This window comes from Choloepus didactylus, chromosome 5 (genome assembly GCF_015220235.1).
Source record: "Choloepus didactylus isolate mChoDid1 chromosome 5, mChoDid1.pri, whole genome shotgun sequence".
Lineage (NCBI taxonomy): Eukaryota > Metazoa > Chordata > Mammalia > Pilosa > Megalonychidae > Choloepus > Choloepus didactylus.
In genome coordinates, this window is record NC_051311.1 from 69790455 (window position 1) to 69810275 (window position 19821).

Below are 19821 nucleotides of genomic sequence, written 5' to 3' on the forward strand. Positions count from 1 at the left end.
AGCTGCTGTTATGCAAAATACAAGAAATTGATTGGCTTTTAAACAAGGATTTATTAGGTGTCCAAACTAAGGTATCAACAAGAATACACCTTCACTGAAGAAAGGCTGATGGCATCAGAACACATCTGTCAGCTGAGAAGGCACATACCTGGCATCTACTGGTCCTTTGCTCCTGGATTCTGATTTAAAATGACTTTTTCCAAAATGCCTCTGAGCTTCTGTCTCTCTTAGCTTCTCTTTCAGCTCCTGTGCATCCTTGCTTGTTCTCCCAGGGTTTCTCTCTAAGCATCTAATCAAAAGATCTCACCCACAGTTGGGTGGGTCACATCTACATGGAACAACCTCATCAAAAGGTCCCACCCACAGTAAGTCTGCCCCCGCAAGATTGCATTAAAGAGCGTAGTCTTTCCCAGGGTACATAACAGTTTCAAACTGGCACACTCACAGAAACAGAAACCAGAGTACAGAGTACAATGGCCAGAGCCATTGGAATGAGAAGTTAGTGCATAATGAGTATAGAGTTTCTGTTTGTGGAGATGGGAAAGTTTTAGTAATGGCAGGTAGTGAGAGTACTGCAACATTATGAATGTGATTAATCCCACTGAATAAAATGCTTGGGAGTGTTGAGATGAGAAGGTTATGTTGTAAATATGTTCCCACAATTAAAAAAAAAAAAAATGGAAGATCAACTAAAGAGACAATGGCAATTAAATGTAATACATAATCCTGAATGGGATCTAGCAAGGGGGGAGAAAAGGCTTGAAGGTATATAGGCTACAAGCTCTATATAAATGTTAAATTTCTTGAACTTGATAACTCCACTTAAGGTGGTTACACACTAAATATTTCTTAGGAAATGTACATGGCACTATCAAGTTTTCAAGGAGTATGATATATACAACCTACACTTGTCTTCAGAAAATGGATAGATAGACAGAGAGATAGACGGCTGTGGCAAAATGTTAAAATTGGTGGATCTGGGTATCTGGGGGATAGTAGAGGTATGTTGGAGTTCTCTGTATCAGATTTGAATTATTTTTGCAATTTGCCCACAAGTTAGAAAGTATTTCAAATAAAAAGGTTTTTTTAAGTGGATTTATAAATATTAATCCCTCTTCTTGTTCTTGAACCTCCTTGGCAAACATACTGATAAAGAGAGATGTGGTCAAAGATAAAAGAAAGAATAAAAGGCCCTAAGGTCAAAAGCTGATTAATACTTTCATCTTACTGGTATTTGAAGGTAAGTGGTCATATATAAAGGAGCTTTAAATATTGGTGTGAATTACAAGCTGTCATACCATATACCATCTTGCAGTTTAGTTATAAACATAATCACTCTCTGTTTTCTGAGAGAAGATTATTATGGTTCCCAGGGAGACAAGTCTCTAAAGAACTCCACTCTCAGAAGTGCCAGTTTAATTTCTACCTGGTTCTAACCATACTCCAAGTTCGTCATCTGGATAGAATCTTTACCTTCTATGTTTTGAAAACCTTAATTCCCTACTCACAGATGACATCCTTTACAGTTAAATAATACAGAGCTAATTAACCTATAGAGCAGAGCTCCACAGTAAAACTCTCTCATTTCAGGCTGACGTTGGGGTTCATGCTCAGCACTGCCTTCTTATCCATGTGGCTTAGCAACACTTCTACTGCTGCCATGGTGATGCCTATCGCGGATGCTGTGGCGCAACAGATCATCAAGGCTGAAGCAGAGGTCGAGGCCATTCAGATGACTTCTTTCGGTGGATCTACCAACCATGGCCTGGAAATCAATGGTATCATGTATTGATAAGGCCTCAGTAGGGTCTAATCATTTGGTCAATAGACCTAAACTCAAGAATTCTGTGCTGCATTTTGAATTAGCTATCCACACGTTATGTGAATTTAACCTTTCTCTTGCTATACTTCCTGGTATTTATACAAGGGAATTATGTCACACTAATATTTTTCCTTTAAAAATAATTGAATTTACATTCTTCGGCAAAGGTGGAAGAATGACTTTTCTATCCTCCAGCCCATCCGATTGGAACTCATGTCATCTTCGGTAAAACTCTTTTCTGTCCTGAAGTGACCTTCTTGCATAATATTGGCAATTTCTAGTTCCTACATTGTATTTGGGTGCAGCCTCAGATTTCATATGGCTAGTTTTGGCTCTGAAGAACTGCTCTAATGCAGTGAAAAAGTGTTAGTGGAATATTTGTGTTTTTAAGATATTTTAAGATGAATATTTTGTTAGTACAAGATGAATTTGTTTATTTTCAATTTCTACTAATGCTTCCATCTTTTCATCCACATAGATACCCAAAGATAATTCATTTAAATTATGCTTTTTTTATTTAATATTTTTCAGAAAGTGTTAATGGAGGACATGAAACAAATGAGTGGAAAGAAAAAACAAGTCCAGCTCTAGGGTAAAGAACATAGGCATTTTGATTAGTGTTTTCCAAATTAAATTTTAACAACATTATAAACTGGGCCAATTTGTTTTTCAGATATAGTAATGATGCAGGGAAAGTTCCAAACAAGACGGAGCTGGAAAAGGTACATTAAATTTGATTCTTTCTAAATAATTATAAATGAAATCATATTAGAGATGCAGTTAGGAAGGTGTGTGTTTTAAAACCTGTTTCTTGCTTCCTTGTCTATAAATTATTTTGCTTGCCTAGGTCAAAACACTGTGTTTGATAAGCCTTTATGGATACACTGGAATCTACATTCTGATAGGAAACATTTTAGCCTCCAAAAATTGGCATCATATTTTCTCCTTTTACTGGGATTGTGATAATGGCAGTTAGCACCTGTTGTTTAAAGAAATACAATTCTAGCACCAGAATATTGTTTTATTTTCTTATTAAAATCTTGCGGGCCAAATGGTCTGATTTTCATTAGGGGTATCCACATGTCTTCCAGATTATCAACTTAGAGTGACTCCTATTCATGTAATTACAAGTCCAGTTATCTTAAGTATTACTATCATCACTTAAAAAATTAATGCAGAATTTATGAGTTGCTATTATCAAATGCAGGTGGAGGAATTGTTGTAACCATTCTAGTGTTAAAGGATGGAAGGTAAGGCTTTGTAGACAATCCCATAGAATTCATTTCCCCAGAATAAATCAATATAAAAATGCTGCACTAGGTTGTACTGGGAGCAATATATCTCAACCACTGAAAAATAATCCAGCACAGAACTCATCGTACGGTAACCATGGCATTAGGAATAGGACAGTGGGACATATATTTCTTCCTCAGGTTATAATCCATTAGCATGCAACTCCATGGGAAAAAGGAAAAACTCTTGTTATTCACAGAAATCTTTAAGGAAAGAGTAATTTCTATGTAAAGAGAAAATGAATCCAAAGAGAATTATTAAACCATTAGCTGTAGTTTATATTACAGGTTTTTAAGAATAGGGTTTGCATACACATTTATGAAAACATTATCAACTTTTGAGATAGAAAAACATTCTTTAAAAACCTAGAAAATCAACAGTATTCCAGGTTTATTACAGAAAAGTACATTAGAAATGATCTTTTAAAAATGTTATGAAAATTAGCAGGCCAAAATAGAATGAATGTGGATGTACCCAGCAACTTCCTTAGGCTCATCTTTAAAAGTACAGTCTCCTGGCATGATGCCTACATTTTGAGTTGAGGCCTTTCAAGTTGATTTTATATCCTGCATTGTCCAAGACATTATAGGAAAATCTATTGGTGGAAAGACCTGCTCTATACTGTAAGCTGCTCAGAGTCTAGTGTGGAAAATGGACTTTAAAAAATAATAATGTGTGCCAGACTTACCACAGTGGAGGGAGAAACTAGCTGAATATGGGCATATTGCAGGAAGGAATATGAAGTAAAGTCATTTAGTCTAGAAGGATTAGAGAGTGTGTGAGCAGGGGAGTATGAACTCCCTGAGTGCACAGTCCATGTTTTTTCTCTTTACTGTTTTATCCTCTAGCACATACTACTGCCTGATATGTGATAGATATTTAAGAACTGCATTATGTTCAGAGGATACAACTAACTCAAAGACCCACATATGTAAACAACTGGGCTTTTTCAGGAAACTTCTTTAGTGCAGGTGGTAGAGGTCAGCTGTTCTGGTAAGTGAAATTGGTTAGATAGGATGGAGCAGGTTTAAAATAGCTCAACGCCATGCAAAGGAGTTTAGAATTTATCTTAAGGGAAACGGGGAGCATTGAGGCTGGGCAGGGAGCAATACAGTGAGGGCTTCCTCTGACAACAACGTGGAGCTTACTCTGACAACAATGTGAAGGGTAAGGGATATGGAACTAATGGACTTCTTGACTAACCAGATATTAGTAGTGATGGAAAGAAAAATGTAGATGTCTCCACTATGCTAAACTATGTAAAGCTAGATTGTGATGTCATTGATTGAGACAGAATACAGAGACCAGTGTAAGTTTTCAGTGGAGAAAAATAAGATAATTCAGGCACATTTTATGCAATAGAGATAGAGATCTGAGTTTAGGTTTGGAGAACTAAGATTTGAACCCTGATTCTGTGGTGTCCCTTGAACTCAATGCATAAAAAGAAAAATTTAGAGGTAACTTTTGCTGTACAAAGTGTTCTTTATATCATGAGAGATTGCACAAAAGCAGTTTTTTACTTATTGTGCATAAAAGACCTGTTTTGATTTTAAAAATTTATAAATCTATTTATAGGATAAACATATTGTATAGTTCATCTTGTCATTATAATAAAGTATATCAGTTCTGTAGCCAGATTTATGGTGGATAATTTAACACTAAGTGGTTACATCTAAGAATTTATATGTACTTCTTCTAGCTTTAAAATGGAAGAAGTATTTAAATTCAAAATGCTTTTGCTTTTCTGTTTTCTTTGAAACTGTGAGGCTTACTGTTTAATTAAAATAAATTCTGTGTGGCTTGAATTTGACCTGCAGGTCAAAACTGACCCCCATATTACTTCCTTTGGAGTTTTATAATAATTTCAAAAAGGAGGGTAAAATAAAAGTCTTCAAATTTTTGGTAAGTTACAGCATTTCTCCATGTTCCTGCTTAAAAAGGAAAATTAAATTTTTCTCTAATGGAAAATACTACAATTTTATACCTTTAAATTACCATTTATTTAGTACAAAATTTCTAAACTTAAAAATCTCTTTGCTCATACAATGAAATCAATCTGAGATGATCAATTAGCTTACTTAATTTTTTACAATTATGTAGTATTTCTCTCCATAGGCAATGACATATATATAGTTCCATTTAAAATTATATATATAGTTCCATTTAAAATTTAGTATGTAGTAAGCAGAAAATTCTCAATAAGTAGAGGAATACTAAGAATTACTCCACAAAATAAATTCTAAGTTTAGTGATTATAATATTGGTTAATAAATATTCTAGCAAATATATATTTAACATTTGTTCAAATATTACGTTCTCAGTGAGTGAGCATTGGCTTCAAGTTAAAATCGTCAGCTGCATTAGCCCCTAACAAGAGAGTCAGCCTGTCTTTTGAAGATTTGAAGCCAGGCATTGACTTCTCTCTAATTATGAAATTCCTAGATGGCATCGTCTTCCATTAGAAGGCTGTTTCGTCTACATTGAAAAATCTGTTGTTAGTGTAGCTGCTTTCATTAATTATCTTAGCGAGATCTTCTGAATAACTTGCTGTAGCTTCTACATCAGCACTTGCTGCTTTACCTTGTACTTTTATGGTATGGAGATGGCCTCTTTCCTTAAACCTCATGAACCAACCTCTGGTAGCTTCAGACATTTCTTCTGCAACTTCTCCTCTTTCAACTTTCACAGAATTGAAGAGAGGTAGGGCCTTGCTCTGGATTAGGCTTTGGCTTACTGGAATGTTGTAGCTGGCTGGATTGTCTATCCAGACCACTAGAACTTTCTTCATATCAGCAATAAGGCTGTTCTGCTTTTCTATTATTTGTATATTTACTGGAGTAGCACTCTCAATTTCCTTCAAGAATTTTTCATTTGCATTTACAATGTGGCTAACTTTTTGGTTCAAGAGGCTTAGCTTTTGGCCTGTCTTGGCTTTTGACGTGCCTTCCTCACTAAGCTTAATCATTTCTAGCTTTTGATTTAAAATGAGAGACATGTGACTCTTCCTTTCACTTGAACACTTACAGGTTTTTATTTGGCCTAATTTCAACCTTGTTGTGTCTTAAGGAATAGGCCCAAGGAGAAGGGAGAGAGAGAAAATGGCCAGTCAGTGGAGAAACAGATATAATAATAATGAATAAGTTTGAGATATTGCAAGGATTACTAAAATGTGACTCAGAGACATGAAGTGAGCACAGGCTGTTGGGAAAATGGTGCCAGTAGGCTTGATTGATGCAGAGTTGTTACAAACCTTCAATGTGTAAAAAAAACACAGTATCTGTGAAGCACAATAATTCAAAGCAAAATAAAATGAGGTGTGCTTGTACTTTCCAATAACTGTACAGGAAACCTCATACTCGATGTAACTTATTTGAATACTGTATTTTGTTTCTTAAAATCCTCAGCAGTGGTTTTCTATGCAATTTTTAATAGTGTTTCTTTTTTTTTTATTAGAAAGGGTCTAGGTTTGCAGAAAAATCATACAGAAAATACAGCACTCCTATATATATATATATATATATATATATATATACCTCACACACAGTTTTCCTGATTATTAGCACTTGGTATTAGTGTGGTAATTTTCTTACAATTGATGAAACAATATTATATTTATAATATTACTATATTATTAACTATATATATGTGTGTGTATATATATATATACACAGTGTCACCCAGTTGCCTTTAAACCAAATTTTAACCTATTCTTTCCTCAGGTAGAGGGGAGGTAGGTTATATCCTTTGTTAGAGGGGGATGGTCTTAGTTTCCTCCCTATCCTCTAAGTTGTCCTTTCTGTTGCTTTTGAGATCCTTCCTCAGCTCTGGCATAGGGATTACAATTCACATTTCTTATACTTCAGAATTTGGCCATACTTATTTGCCTTTGACTCCCTGATCTCCCTAGCCAAGGTCATGCATTATTGTCCCATCTGTAGACCAAGGCTCACCTTTAAACCAAAGTTGAGCTGCCTTGAACGTTTTCCTTCCTGAGACAAAAGGGTTGAGTGTAAGAGGGCAAATATGACCCTTATCCTACCCATGACAAAAAGTAGGTGCTATCCTGGGGACTGCACAGATGGTCCTTCTTCTGGTTACTTCTCCACCATCTGCCCCTGTAGCCATTGGTCCAAGATCCAGCTGCCTCCTTTCTCTGGCCTCGCCGCCTTCTTCCCATCAGCTAGGCTAGCTGGTTGGAGTAGAATGGCAATTAGTTACAATTTTTATTTATTAAACATTTGAGGTTTTGGTTTTAAAGCCAGAATTATAGCTATCATCTGACATTTCAGCAGAAGGACCATTTCAGGCCAAAATATACTGTTAACATTTTTTTTAATTAAAATATATTAAGGATTAAGTAAAACATAGAAAAATATATATGTATATTATTAGCTACAATATTAACTATATTATTCCTTTGGATTAGCCAGATGGTCCCTTATTTCCTCTTTCTTTTTGTGCCTTGTAATCTTTTGTTGCATACTACACATTTTAATATTTTAAAGTGCTAACTCTGGGACTAATTTCCTATGCTGATTGTTCCTTAAAGTTAGTATCCAACTGAAATTTCCTTAAGTGCCATGGGCTAATAGAAACAAACAAACCAATGCAAAAAACACCTCCCACAGTTTTTTCAAATTTGCTGTTTATTGGCTGGTGATCTCCTTCAAAGTTTATCTCTAGGCTTCTGCTTGCTGATGCCCGTTTATGAATATTCAAATGCCCTCTCTAATCCCTTTATAGTAGATTTTCTCCCTTCTTGAGTGTTCTATTCTGTGAATTAAAGCATGTAATCCTTTGCCCAGTTCACTTTGAATTGTTTCCTATACTGCATTAGCTGTCTGCAATCTGCTGCTGCCTGCAGGGCAAGTTCTGGAAGGGTGAGCCAGAGAGGGTTTTCCTGATTCAATCTTTCAGGCTGCTACTGATAGACTGGTACTGACATACAAGCACCACAGTATCCACATGGGGTTTACTCTGCCACCTCTGGAACAGCCCAGGGACCCATGATAGGAGCAAAGGCTGGCTCTGTACAGTTCCAGGGAGGAGGTACGGGAGGGACCAGCATGGTTGTCAAGACCTTCTACTACCATTTTAAAAGCTATGTTTTCCTTATTCAACACTCACCTAGTTACTATAACCCTTTAACTCTCTTCTGGAGTTTGAGGAAGATGGTTCTGCCAGTTTTTGCTAGTTGTTCAAAGATTATGTGGCAGAATGGCCTCCTGAAATATCTTATACTGCCATCAGAAGCTCAATAGTATTTCTTAATGAATTAATATTATTTTTCCCCAAATTGTATTTATACTTTTACTGTGAAATATTATATATATATATATATATATATGTATATACATGAGTTTTAAAAATGAAACTAAAAATTTTAAAGAATAATAAAATGAAAGTTATATCACATTTATCTTTAGATATAAAACATTACAGGTTCCTTATAAACCTCATGGGTCCTTTCCTGATTTAATCTCCTTTCCCCCACTTGCTGAGATAACCAAGGTCCAGAATTTTGTGTTAATCATTCCCTTGTCCTCTCTTCAGCTTTACCTCCTGTATTAGTTGGTATGGATCTGGCCACCATAACAAATATTCAACATTGCAATCTTTTCAACAAGGTAGTATTGGAAACCCAGAAAACCTCTTCACAAATGTAGAAGAATAAGAAAAACAAATTTATTACTGAATAAGCATTAAAGCAGAATGAAATGCATCACAAACACTCTTCTAAAAAGGTTGCAAAGAAGGAAAGAGATCTCACCCTTCTACATAGCTAAGCACATACAACACATTACATACATGTTCTCAAGATAAATGAAAACTAGTCCTCAAGTAAAAGGACTTGACAGCATCATTTGTCACCCACAGTTCATCTTATATTTACCTGATAATTTGGATGGTCTTTGCATTTGTTAATTGCCTCCATCCAAAGGAATAATATAACTTCTCATTTCTCTATGGCATGTAGATAGTTACAGCCAATGGTGGAACCAGATGTGTAAGCTCAACTCCCATGAAAATGGGGAGATAAGGGTGCTAACTTCTTTGATGTTTACTTTTCAGAGAGATGGCCCACAGGTCCTTGAGAAAGGCATTCCTGGGTTGTAAAGCTCGCAAAAAGCTTATTTAGTGTTTCTTTTTTATGTCCCCCAAAAGTTATTCCAGACTATTTACTAGTTGTTCCCAGCTGTTTACTATTTATTTGAGTCTATTTATTTTTATAATAATGCACAATGCCAGCCTTTTTTAGACTAGTATTTACCTGGCATTTCTTCTATTCTTTCACTTTCAAAATTTCTGTGGCCTTCTATTTTAAGTATATCTCTTGTAAAGAGCATATTGCTGGTTTTTGCACTTTAATTCACTCATTATTTACCTGATGAGTTTTGCCTATTTGAACTTTTTGGGATTCTTAACATATTGTGAATAATTTCCCCATATAATCATGGATTTTCTATTTTTCCAAATATTCTTTTCATTTCTCTTTCTTGCATTCTTTTGCATTGTTCTTTTCCTTTTTATTATTATTATTTCATCCAATGCACACACACTTCTATGTCGTGTATTACACGCTGTGTCTATTATTCTAGCTGTCCTAACCATTTTACCATGTATATTTAATTTATAAAGGTCTAAAAATAATCCATTTCTTTACTTCCTCCTGACAGTACAAGGATGTTAAGACACCTTAACTCATCACACTTCCCTATTTATCTGGCACCATTTGACAAGTTTTTAGATCTAGTCTGTAATTTTCCTATAAAGTAGATAATTCTATTTTTTATAACTAAATGTTTATATAGGACTATGTATGCATTTATTACTATCTTTCCTCACCATTGCTTCTTGCTTCTCACATGTTACAACTGTGATTATGCTCCTTCTGCCTGAGATACATGTTAGAATGTCCTTCAGTGAGCTCCTTTTGTGGTCAACTCTCAGTTTTTGTTTAATAGAATGGTGTTTATAATACTTGAAATATATTTTTGTGATTATAGAGTAACCATTATTTTTGGTTAACTCTTTGGGATATATTTCTACTATACAGAAATGTCTACTATATATTGCACTTTTGCTGTGAAGATGTAACTTGTGGGTCAAATTACCATTCCTTTAAAAACAGTCTTTTCTCTCTGGTTTCTTTAATGGTTTTCAGGTGTGTATGTACGTGTGTCTGTGTGCATTCTAGAATTTCACTCTGATATGCCTAAGTGTACATTTCTCCTGCATCTATGAACTGGTCGTTTTCAGCATGTTGTGAGAATTTTCTGACATTATTTCTCAATATTCAATTTCTTCTTCCTAGTTCTCATAATTCTGTCCCTCTGGGTTTCCAATTAAACACCTGTTAAATTATCTCATTCTCTTCTGCCAGGCTTCTTGAAATCTCTTTTTATTTTCTAAATAATTTCTTCAGATCTGTCTTCTAGTTCATCAGTTCTCCCTTCAGCTATGTCTGTTCTGCTTAACCTATCCACTGAGATTTCTTTTAATGTCAGTTAATTAAATTTCAATTTCTGGAAGTTATGCTTGTCTTTTTGAGAATCTTTTTTTGGTAACTTTTATAATCTCTGCTCCTTACTCATATTTTTGATCCCTCCTCTTATTTTGTTATTCATAAATATATTTGCTTATTTACATTATGTCTAATAATTTTAATCTCTGTAGTCATTAGAAGTCTGGGAGTCTAACCTGCTGAGATCCCCACTATTTTTTGTAGTTGTTGTACAATTAGTTGGCTCAATTAGTGGCTCATCCCTGGCTTTCTTAAAAGTATTATTTTTCAGCTGGTACTCTGGGGTCCTCAATCTTTATCCTTCACTTCAGCATCATCTCTTCAACAAATTCATCCAGCAATCATGTGCTCTCAGCAAAAATAACACATAGCCAATTGCATGGGCTTCATGTTTACTAGCTAGATACACAAACAGTGCACCTCATTCCACCCCAAAAACACTTCCACTAAACCTTTAATTTGTATCATCTAGATATATTAGTGCTGCCATTTACTGCAGAATTTGAATTTATCTTAACTTTTATTGCCTTTATAAATTATCTGTGATATTTGCAAAAACATCAACTTAATGCAGTAGTATTAGTATTAACGTACATTTTAAAGGTCTTCATGCAGCAAAAAAAAAAAAAGTGTGAGGTATCCATAAAGGATAAGCCATGATAAATAAATTTGTATGTTTATGTTTTTATTTTTTATTTTATATCTGCCAATGCATTTCAAGCATTTATTTATATGCATATATTTGCAGTCAAGCTTTTATATGCAATCATTTTCCCTTTGTATTTTTGAAAGTTTTAATGTGACAATGAGAAATTATGAACACATTAAATTTTTTTAATTTTCCATTCTTATCATCAATTTAATGATATCCAAGTAATATATCCAAATTCTACATTGCTTTCTGGTTAATATTTGAAAAGTCTTTCCTGTAATAAAATAACATTTAAAAATTTTTGAAGCCCTAAATTTCAGTTGAGACTTTCTATCACTCATCAGAGTTTTTAAAACTGATTTTTGCCATTTTATTTGTTCTTAATATTTATTTATTCATTCATTCATTCATTTCAAGTTTTCAATGGGAACATATCAAATATGGGATGTACAAATCATTTCCTTATAGAAAATATAAGGCAAATGGAAGTTTTTGTAAAGTAATTTATTTTAGGTGAAGAGTGGATACCTCTAGGGGGCTGACCTTTAAATTAATTAGAAAGTAAAAGGTAAATTACAACCCAGTGCACCTGACCCCTGCTCTGCTAAATGCCATTCCCATATCCTTGATGACTTTTAGTGAATAATAATTTTTTCCTTATTGTGATATCTCAAAAATATCTTTCAGTACCAACATCACAGATAGCATGCTTATATGAATAGAACAAGGCAATTTCTTCTGTTTGCATATGTCTTAAGTACATCTTTTTTTTTTTTTTTTTTTTAAGTTTGCAGTTTATAGAACAGGTCTGGAAGAGGCAAGAATTGTTACAAAGAAATGCATGGGAGGTTATTACAGTAACCCAGGCCAGAGGTAATTGGTGACTTAGACCAAGATGATGGCAGTGGAGATGGTGAAAACTGAACAGATTAAGTAGATAAAATTGACAGGATTGGGTGGAATGTGGAAGAGAGTGTTTTCAAGAGGACAAGCAATATAGAAGAATGGCTAAGAGTATGAGCTTTAAAGCAAGAATATATGGTTTCAAAATCCGTATCTGCCATTTACTGGCTCTGTGATCACAAGCAATTTACTCTTAACTTCTCTGTCTCATGTCTTCATCTATAAAATGGGAATAATAACAGTATCCACTGCATTGAGTTGTAAGAATTATAGTGAAAACATTTATATTATTGTAACTTAGAATAGTTCTTTTAAATCCTAAGCACTCTATACATGTTTGTCTTATAGTGGCAGTGATGCTATTGACTTAAATAGGAAAAAATGAAGAAACACTAAGTTTGAGGAAGTAAATAATGATCTTTGTTTTGAACATTTTGAATTTGAATTTTATTTAAGGTATTCAATTAATGGAGAACAGGCCATTGGGTATATGAGCCTGGAAGAAGTCAGGGCTGAAGATAGAAGTTTCTGATTTTTCAATATTTATTACATCAAGGAAAATATATGAGATTTCCCAAGGAGAAATATTAGAGTAAGACAAGATTAGAGCTTAGAACAGAGTTTCAATAAATTACAATTGTAAGGCAAAATAAAGAAAGAAAGGAAAGGAACTGGCAGGTGAGACAGAGGAACAGTCAGAAATGTGGAAGAAAGACCAGAAGAGTGGGATCTCATAGAAGTCAAAAGAAGAGTTTTTTGAGTAGGAACGGTTGATCAACTTTTAGGTGCTGCTGAGACAATAAACAAAGTTGAGAATATGAATTATCTAGTGTGCTTAGCAATATGGAGGTTATTGATAATCTTAGCGAGATGATTTTGGATGAAATGAGGATATAGAAGCCAGATTGGAATGGTTAAGGAAATGAGTCATTAAGTGTAAACAGCTCTTTTCAGAAGGCTGTGAAAATGTAGGTGAGATAGGACAGTAACTAAATTTGTTTGTTATAAAAATGACGACGTTTAAATATTGATGGTAAAGTCTATTGTGGGTTTCTGAGAAGAGGAATTTGGGTTCAGAAACAAGAAGAGTCTGGTTTTATGTAGGAAAGATTTTTTTTGTTTGTTTCATCAGTAGGGAAGGAGGAGAAGGTAGAGCAGATACAAGTAGGTTTTTGCATTTGATAGTGAAACCTTTGTCTGCTAGCTTCTATTTACTGTGTGTAGTAGGAGGCAAATCTACCCACAGTTAGAGGAAGCATTGAGAGTTGATGGTACAAAGAGAATAGAATAAGTTTTAAATTTTCTGTGGAAAAAGAGTGATTTTATCACAGAAACGTAGTAAAGGTAGAGAGACAGCAATAATACTGAAGTTGAATTTTGTGCTCATTAGTGTAGGAAAATCAGTCTCCTCTGCTGTGCATGTAATTTCACTAATAATCTTGGCTGCTCAGGAACAGACATAACACAGAAAGAATCAATAGTTGGGTTCATTCAGAGTTGGAATTTTGCTAATCATTACCACTCAAAGAAATCAGCCCCACAAGCTTCTGCAACAAACCTCCTCTAACTGTGGGTTTTCAAACAGGCATGACCTAGGGGAGAAGAGAAGTTTAAATAACATTGGGTCTTTTGTTATTACCTGTGGGAAAGACTAATCATTAAATGAAGTGACCAGAAAAGTTATGGAATCTCTCCTTGATTTCACCCCAGGATGACCAGAATCAGACCAACAGAACTGGTTTACATACGTCACAGGTAGGAGAAAAACTGAAGGTGCTTTTGGCTTGCACTATATGAAGTCTTAGTCATTAAACAAAGCATTTACATTTGAATTAGTGATTTTTCAGGTGGAGCTATCTGAAAAGTGCTCCTTTCCAAGATGTGACTATTGGAGTGTCTAACCAAAGGAGAGAAGAATTGAAGGTCTTTGGAAATGAAGTCAAAGATCTGTGAGGGCCAGTGTATTTGAGGGGTTGTTGATAAGCTGGCAGGATTTGGGGTACGCTGGAAGGATTTGGAGTATGGCGGATGCTTATGAGCCAAGTGCCACTGTCATCTTTAGTGACAGGAGATCAGAATATCATGGTCAAAAGACTGTGAGAGATGCACAAATCACAAAAGTCTTAAAGGAGAATGAATCTTTTTTTTTTTAATGGTAGTAGAGGATTAACATTCTGAAAGAGGTATTAGGGAGCAAGGAGTACATTGATCTCATCTCTCAATGCTGGGTTGAAAGCAATCTATTTCAGAGGAAGTGGTATCTTCAAGGGACCATCAGTTAGGCACAAAGGTGGGGAGGCACTCCTCCAAGAGGTTAAGCAACTTGCTGACCCTATACCATGAGTTTCAGTGGCAAAACAGTGGACTTGGCAGTAGCAGTGAGAAATGAGGAGGGATGAAGGAAGAGTTGGTTCCTGAAAAGACAGAAGGATGAGATGAGTGAATTAATGAAATTGTATGTTTTTAAATAATATCGGTGGTTTTGACTGAAATATTTTTATTGCTTCCTATCTATTGATGGAAAGACCAATGCTATTTACTGCTTCTTATGATCACAAATGAGCTGTTCTCATGGTACATTTTCTTGTTGAACAGAACTCAGTTACAGGAGCCAAATATCGAACAAAGAAGGACCACATGATATGTAAACTTATGTGCTTGTGCATTACTTACTCTTCTACCATGGGTGGACTGACCACAATCACTGGCACTTCCACCAACTTGATCTTCACTGAACATTTCAATATGTAAGTAAAATGATTGTATTTAACAAATGGGCAGCACACAACTTACAACAATTAGTCTTACCTGATTCAGATAATCCAAAGAAAGAGATGCTGTTCGAGTTAACTTTCCTTCATTACCCATCAGGACTTCTATAAGTCTAGGGACCTTCCATTGTACTAAGAGATAAATATGTAGGACATGGTGAATCAGGAAGCCACATGAGCCTACAGCTTCCCCAGGTCAGCTCAGAGGGAGTAACTCCTGGCTGACCACTGTAAACAAATAGGGAAGGCATTTTTCATTTCATATAATGTTGCAAATTGCAACTAGCTAAAGTGAAAAGGGATCATTTTCATAGGATAATTTATGTAAGGTTTTGGAACTTGTGTTTAAACTTAAGTGTGTGGTGAACAGAGATGCAAATTATGGAAGGCTTGGATTTGGAATTAAACAAATTTGAAATATTGGGCAAATAACAAGAAATAGCAGTAATAAAATATTCTAAGGACAGGCACATGTCTCTAATATGGATCTGGATCCAGGATGCCAATCTATTGTAGAAAATGGGTTTTCTGTAGATACAAAGAGTTAGAGAAATTGCATTAAAAATTCCACAATTTCCTGTTACTTCCTTTGTGAATTTAGACAAAGTACATCACTGTCCCAAGAGTCAGTATTTTTCATATGCAAAATAATCACAGCTCGTGGGGTTATTGTGAGAATCAAATGAGGTAATCCATGTAAAAACACTTAGCACCCTGTAAGTTACGAACTATTGATCAATACTTAGAAATTCCAAACTTTTAAGTGAGAGACGAAACTTAGTCTAAAGCCAAGATACATTTTTCAAGTACTAATAGGACAGGTAATTTCAGAGCTCCAAGAAGGCAGGCACATTGAGAAAAGTCATGAACAGGATTTAGGTCCTTTTCAGAGGAAATTAGGATTCAGAGGTGGGACAGCTACATTCTAGGGAGCAGATTCACAGACACCATGAAATTTCTGTAATTATTTGCAAATGTTGTGCATATGTAGCTTCTCAAAAAAAAAAAAAAAAAAAAAAAAACACCCACCACTACAAAACTCTAAGAATGTTAATCCCTATTCTAGAAAGAATGGGAATTGTGTACAAAGTACACTGGTATAGCACTGTCATGTGTATTTATTGTTTCTGAATACACATCAATCATGTGTGCTCCTGGCAACTGACTAAGAAAGGAACCTTTGAAAGATATTTGGTTTATAAGTTGGGAACTTCTTAAATTCATAATGTCAGAGAGGATTTATCCAGTGCATCCCCTAATTTAAGACAGAAAATGCACATGATTCTATTCTGAAAGCCAGTCTTCTATCCTTTCACTTGAATTCTGCAGGGAAAGAGCTTCTACATCCTAGTCTCCCATAAGTCTCTTTCTCTGACATTCAGACTAAATTCTTGTTGTTTTATCCTTGTTGGTGTTAGAGAAACTGCTGGTTTCCACCATTGCCATGTAATCATAATGAGCTCATCCTTGGTTTATGTTTTCCTGCGTAATGTATCAACCAAAGTTTGATTTAATTTAATTTTTATTTAAGTTACAGAGTCTTAAAACTGCAAAAATACAAGATTTATGTTCTTCTTCCAGATGACGGGTGATGGAGAGGTATCGCCCTTTGTTTCTAAATCCACTACAATAATGCCACCCTATCCTTTTGACAATGCTTACCATCTTTTTGAGCATTATCGATGATGGTTTTGCGCTATCTCATTTTGAGTGCCTCCCAGCTCCAAACGGTGCAGGAAAGTTGAATCAAGTTCTTCATACCATCAGCATTTAGTGAAAGAGCCATCTTGAAAATACTGTGGATGGAATAGATTGGAAAATACACTCTCAAAGCCTAAACAAAAAATATATTTATACAGTCTTTTGTTTCACAAATGTGAAAAGTCATTTAAAATTTTGAAAACATAATAATAGTTTTTTTTCCTGACATATAGGGGAAAAGGTAAAGTAAATGTATTGAGCCTTTGCTAGGTAATTTACATATATTATATATCCTATATAGCCTTGCTGTGGAAGTGGTATATATTGTCCATTAAAACATAGGCTCTGGGTTAAAATGTCTAACTGTTCAAATCCCAGCTCTTCCATCTACAAAACAGGTGACTTTGGATAAACTACTCATCTTTTTAGGCCTGTTACCCAGAAAAATAAGGATAATGATATGATCTCTCTTTTTAGAGAATGATTTTGAATGTTAAATAAAATAAGTAGCCCAAAGTAAAGTACTTAAAACAGTGCCTAGCCCAGAGCCTGAGCTCAATAAATGTTCATTATTATTATTATTAGAGTTGAGAAAGTTGAGATCAAGCTGAACAGACTAAGGACCAAACTAAACTCAGTCAGAACCCAAGGATGCACCCCTAAAAAGTTACTTCCCTGGAAACATAATTGGCAATTTGTGCTACACCCTTGATCTCTAGAGAAACTTCTCTATACAACATTGTCCAATCTGAAAAGAGGTATGTGTTAGCCAGGGTTCTCCAGAGAAACAGAATCCACAGAATCTACATCTACATCTACATCATCTATATCTATAAATATTAAGAAACTTATTATAGGAATTGGCTCATGTGGCTGGGGATTGGCAAGCCCGGATTCCACAGGACAGGCTACAAGTTGGAAACCCTGATAAAGGTGAGGTTGACATTTACTAGGAGAAGCTGGCTGGCTGAAGCAGAGTCAGAAATTCTTCTAACTTTTGAAATCCTCAGTTCTGGCTTTAAGACCTCCAACTGAATGGATGAAGAGGCTCCGTTCATTGTTGAGAGCAATCTCCTTTGTTGACTGTAGATGCAATCAGCCATAGCTGCAATCAACTGACTATAGACATAAATCCATCTATAAAATACTCTCACAGTAACAATCAGGCTACTGGTTACTTGACCAAATGACTGAACACCAAACTTAGCCAAATTGACAGGTGAAATTAACCATCACAAGGTAAATACCATATTTATGGAGAAAACAAATGCAAACAATTCATAAAATCAAAGCACCACAGTCTGTAGCACATTTTTGAAAGAAGGAGTGGAATAATGTGTGTATGTTTTTGAGCACCGAGAATAGCAGCTTGCAGATTAATTGGCATTCTTAGAGTCTGTAGACAAGGAGACCAATTAGGATTCTATTACCTAAATTTGACAAATGAGAAGGGGCAGAATGAAGCTAGTTGTGAACATATAGGAGGATTTAGGCTCAAGAGACTGCATGATCAGAAGGTGGTGAGCAATTAGGTGTGAGGATTTAAGGGGAAGCAGAAGTTAGGACAACTCTGGGAATGTTTGCCCATGGGGTTAGATAGACAGCAATGTTGTGAACTTCTAGAGGAGAATGGGAAGGGGCAGGTTCACTTGAGAAAATAATAGACTTGATTTTGGACATATTGAAATGGCCTGCTAATAGCCTACTCACAAGAATATTTTAAGCAGGTATTTGCAAATGGATTTTTAAAATTAGAGTTATAAATTCTGGGGTTATCTATGTGGAAGTGAAGACTAAATTCTTTAGCATGGAAATGGTCACATGGAGAGAAAAAAAAATGAAAATAATCAAAACATAGATAGATTCTTAGGCAAAACTGAAAGGATTGAAGATGAGAAAAATTAATCAAGGTAGGAGGAGAACCAGGAGGAATGTAGTACTTTGAAAGCCAAAGGAGAAGACCGTTTTCAAAATGGAGGATAAGTCAGGAGTTTGTATTTTGACAGAGTTCAAATTAGTTGTTGCCTGAGAAAAGGCCTTTGGTTCTCACCAGTGTCCTCCAGATGGGCAGTTTCAGAAACAGTGGGGACTGGACAGAATTCAGAGTAAAGAGGGTTAAGGATTGAGAATGTGGTGGAGAGAGGGAGACAGCAAGTTTAAATGATTCTTCCAATGAAAGACAATAAAAAAGAAGAAAAAAACAAGCATGGTATGACCAGAGGCAGAGATCTTTTTTCGAACCAGGGAGATGTCAGCATGGTTTTAGACTCAGAGGAAGGAGACAGTAAATCAGGGATGCTTGAAGTTTTGAAAAAAAGAGAAAATATTGATGAGCTAAGGGTCAGGTGGAAATGGAATGAAATTAAAAACAAGGGTAGAGAAATTTTAGTCTTGGAAAACAAGAACCTATACTGCTTAGTAATAGGAAGAAGAGAAGAAGTGAAGACAGAGAAATTTCAAATCATGTAGACAACACCCTTGTTTTATACATAAGGAAACTGAGGCTCAGAGAGTACAACTGAAGAATACTCATCAGTCAAGGTGCTGGGAGGTGAAGGTAGATGGGCTGAGTCCTAGTGCCCTTTCCATGCTGCCTCCTCATTTGTTTCCAGCTCTGTGACCATCTGTGAGGGTGCCAGGCTGGCAAAGTTCTAAAAACAGCAAGCTTACTGACGGTAACAACTAAGGATGACATGTTGTAATTCACATTCTTTTGTTGCATTTCCTTTTTATAGAATATAAACTTGCAAGCCTAATTACATACTCTTACAAACTGTTGCAAAACTGGACAGGTGGCTAGTTGGAACAAACTATTCCCTCCTTGGGCTCCTCCGCGTGATAAATCCTGCTTGTTCAACGCTCTCTATCTGTTCCATTATTATGCTCTTCCAGTCACCACCCAATCTCCTGCTCTAGTGCTATTGTTAATAAAAGCTACTCTATAATTAAGCCATTCCTTCCTTCTCTGGTTGGTCAGCTAACTCATCAACCTCTTTTTCTACTTGAGTGGATGCTCTTCCATTTGAAACTCTGTTCATTCATTTCTCAACCATCCTTCCCATCTCATCTTAAAATAACCTATATTCACATTTCTTTAAACTTGTCATATCCACACACATGCACAACCACCAGCCTGGATGACTGCAAGCTTGGA

The 19821-nt window shown here is 35.5% G+C and overlaps 1 protein-coding gene across 3 annotated transcripts in view; it reads left to right on the top strand.

Moving 5' to 3' along the window:
- SLC13A1 (solute carrier family 13 member 1) overlaps nucleotides 1–19821 on the top strand; it is a 112985-nt gene that overhangs the window by 59171 nt on the left and 33993 nt on the right. For all 3 annotated transcript variants that reach the window (XM_037836266.1, XM_037836267.1, XM_037836268.1), the window contains exons 4-8: nucleotides 1591–1778; nucleotides 2354–2414; nucleotides 2496–2544; nucleotides 13906–13950; nucleotides 14791–14942. In XM_037836266.1, the coding sequence (XP_037692194.1) occupies nucleotides 1591–1778; nucleotides 2354–2414; nucleotides 2496–2544; nucleotides 13906–13950; nucleotides 14791–14942 (495 nt within the window). The remainder of the gene's footprint in view (nucleotides 1–1590; nucleotides 1779–2353; nucleotides 2415–2495; nucleotides 2545–13905; nucleotides 13951–14790; nucleotides 14943–19821) is intronic.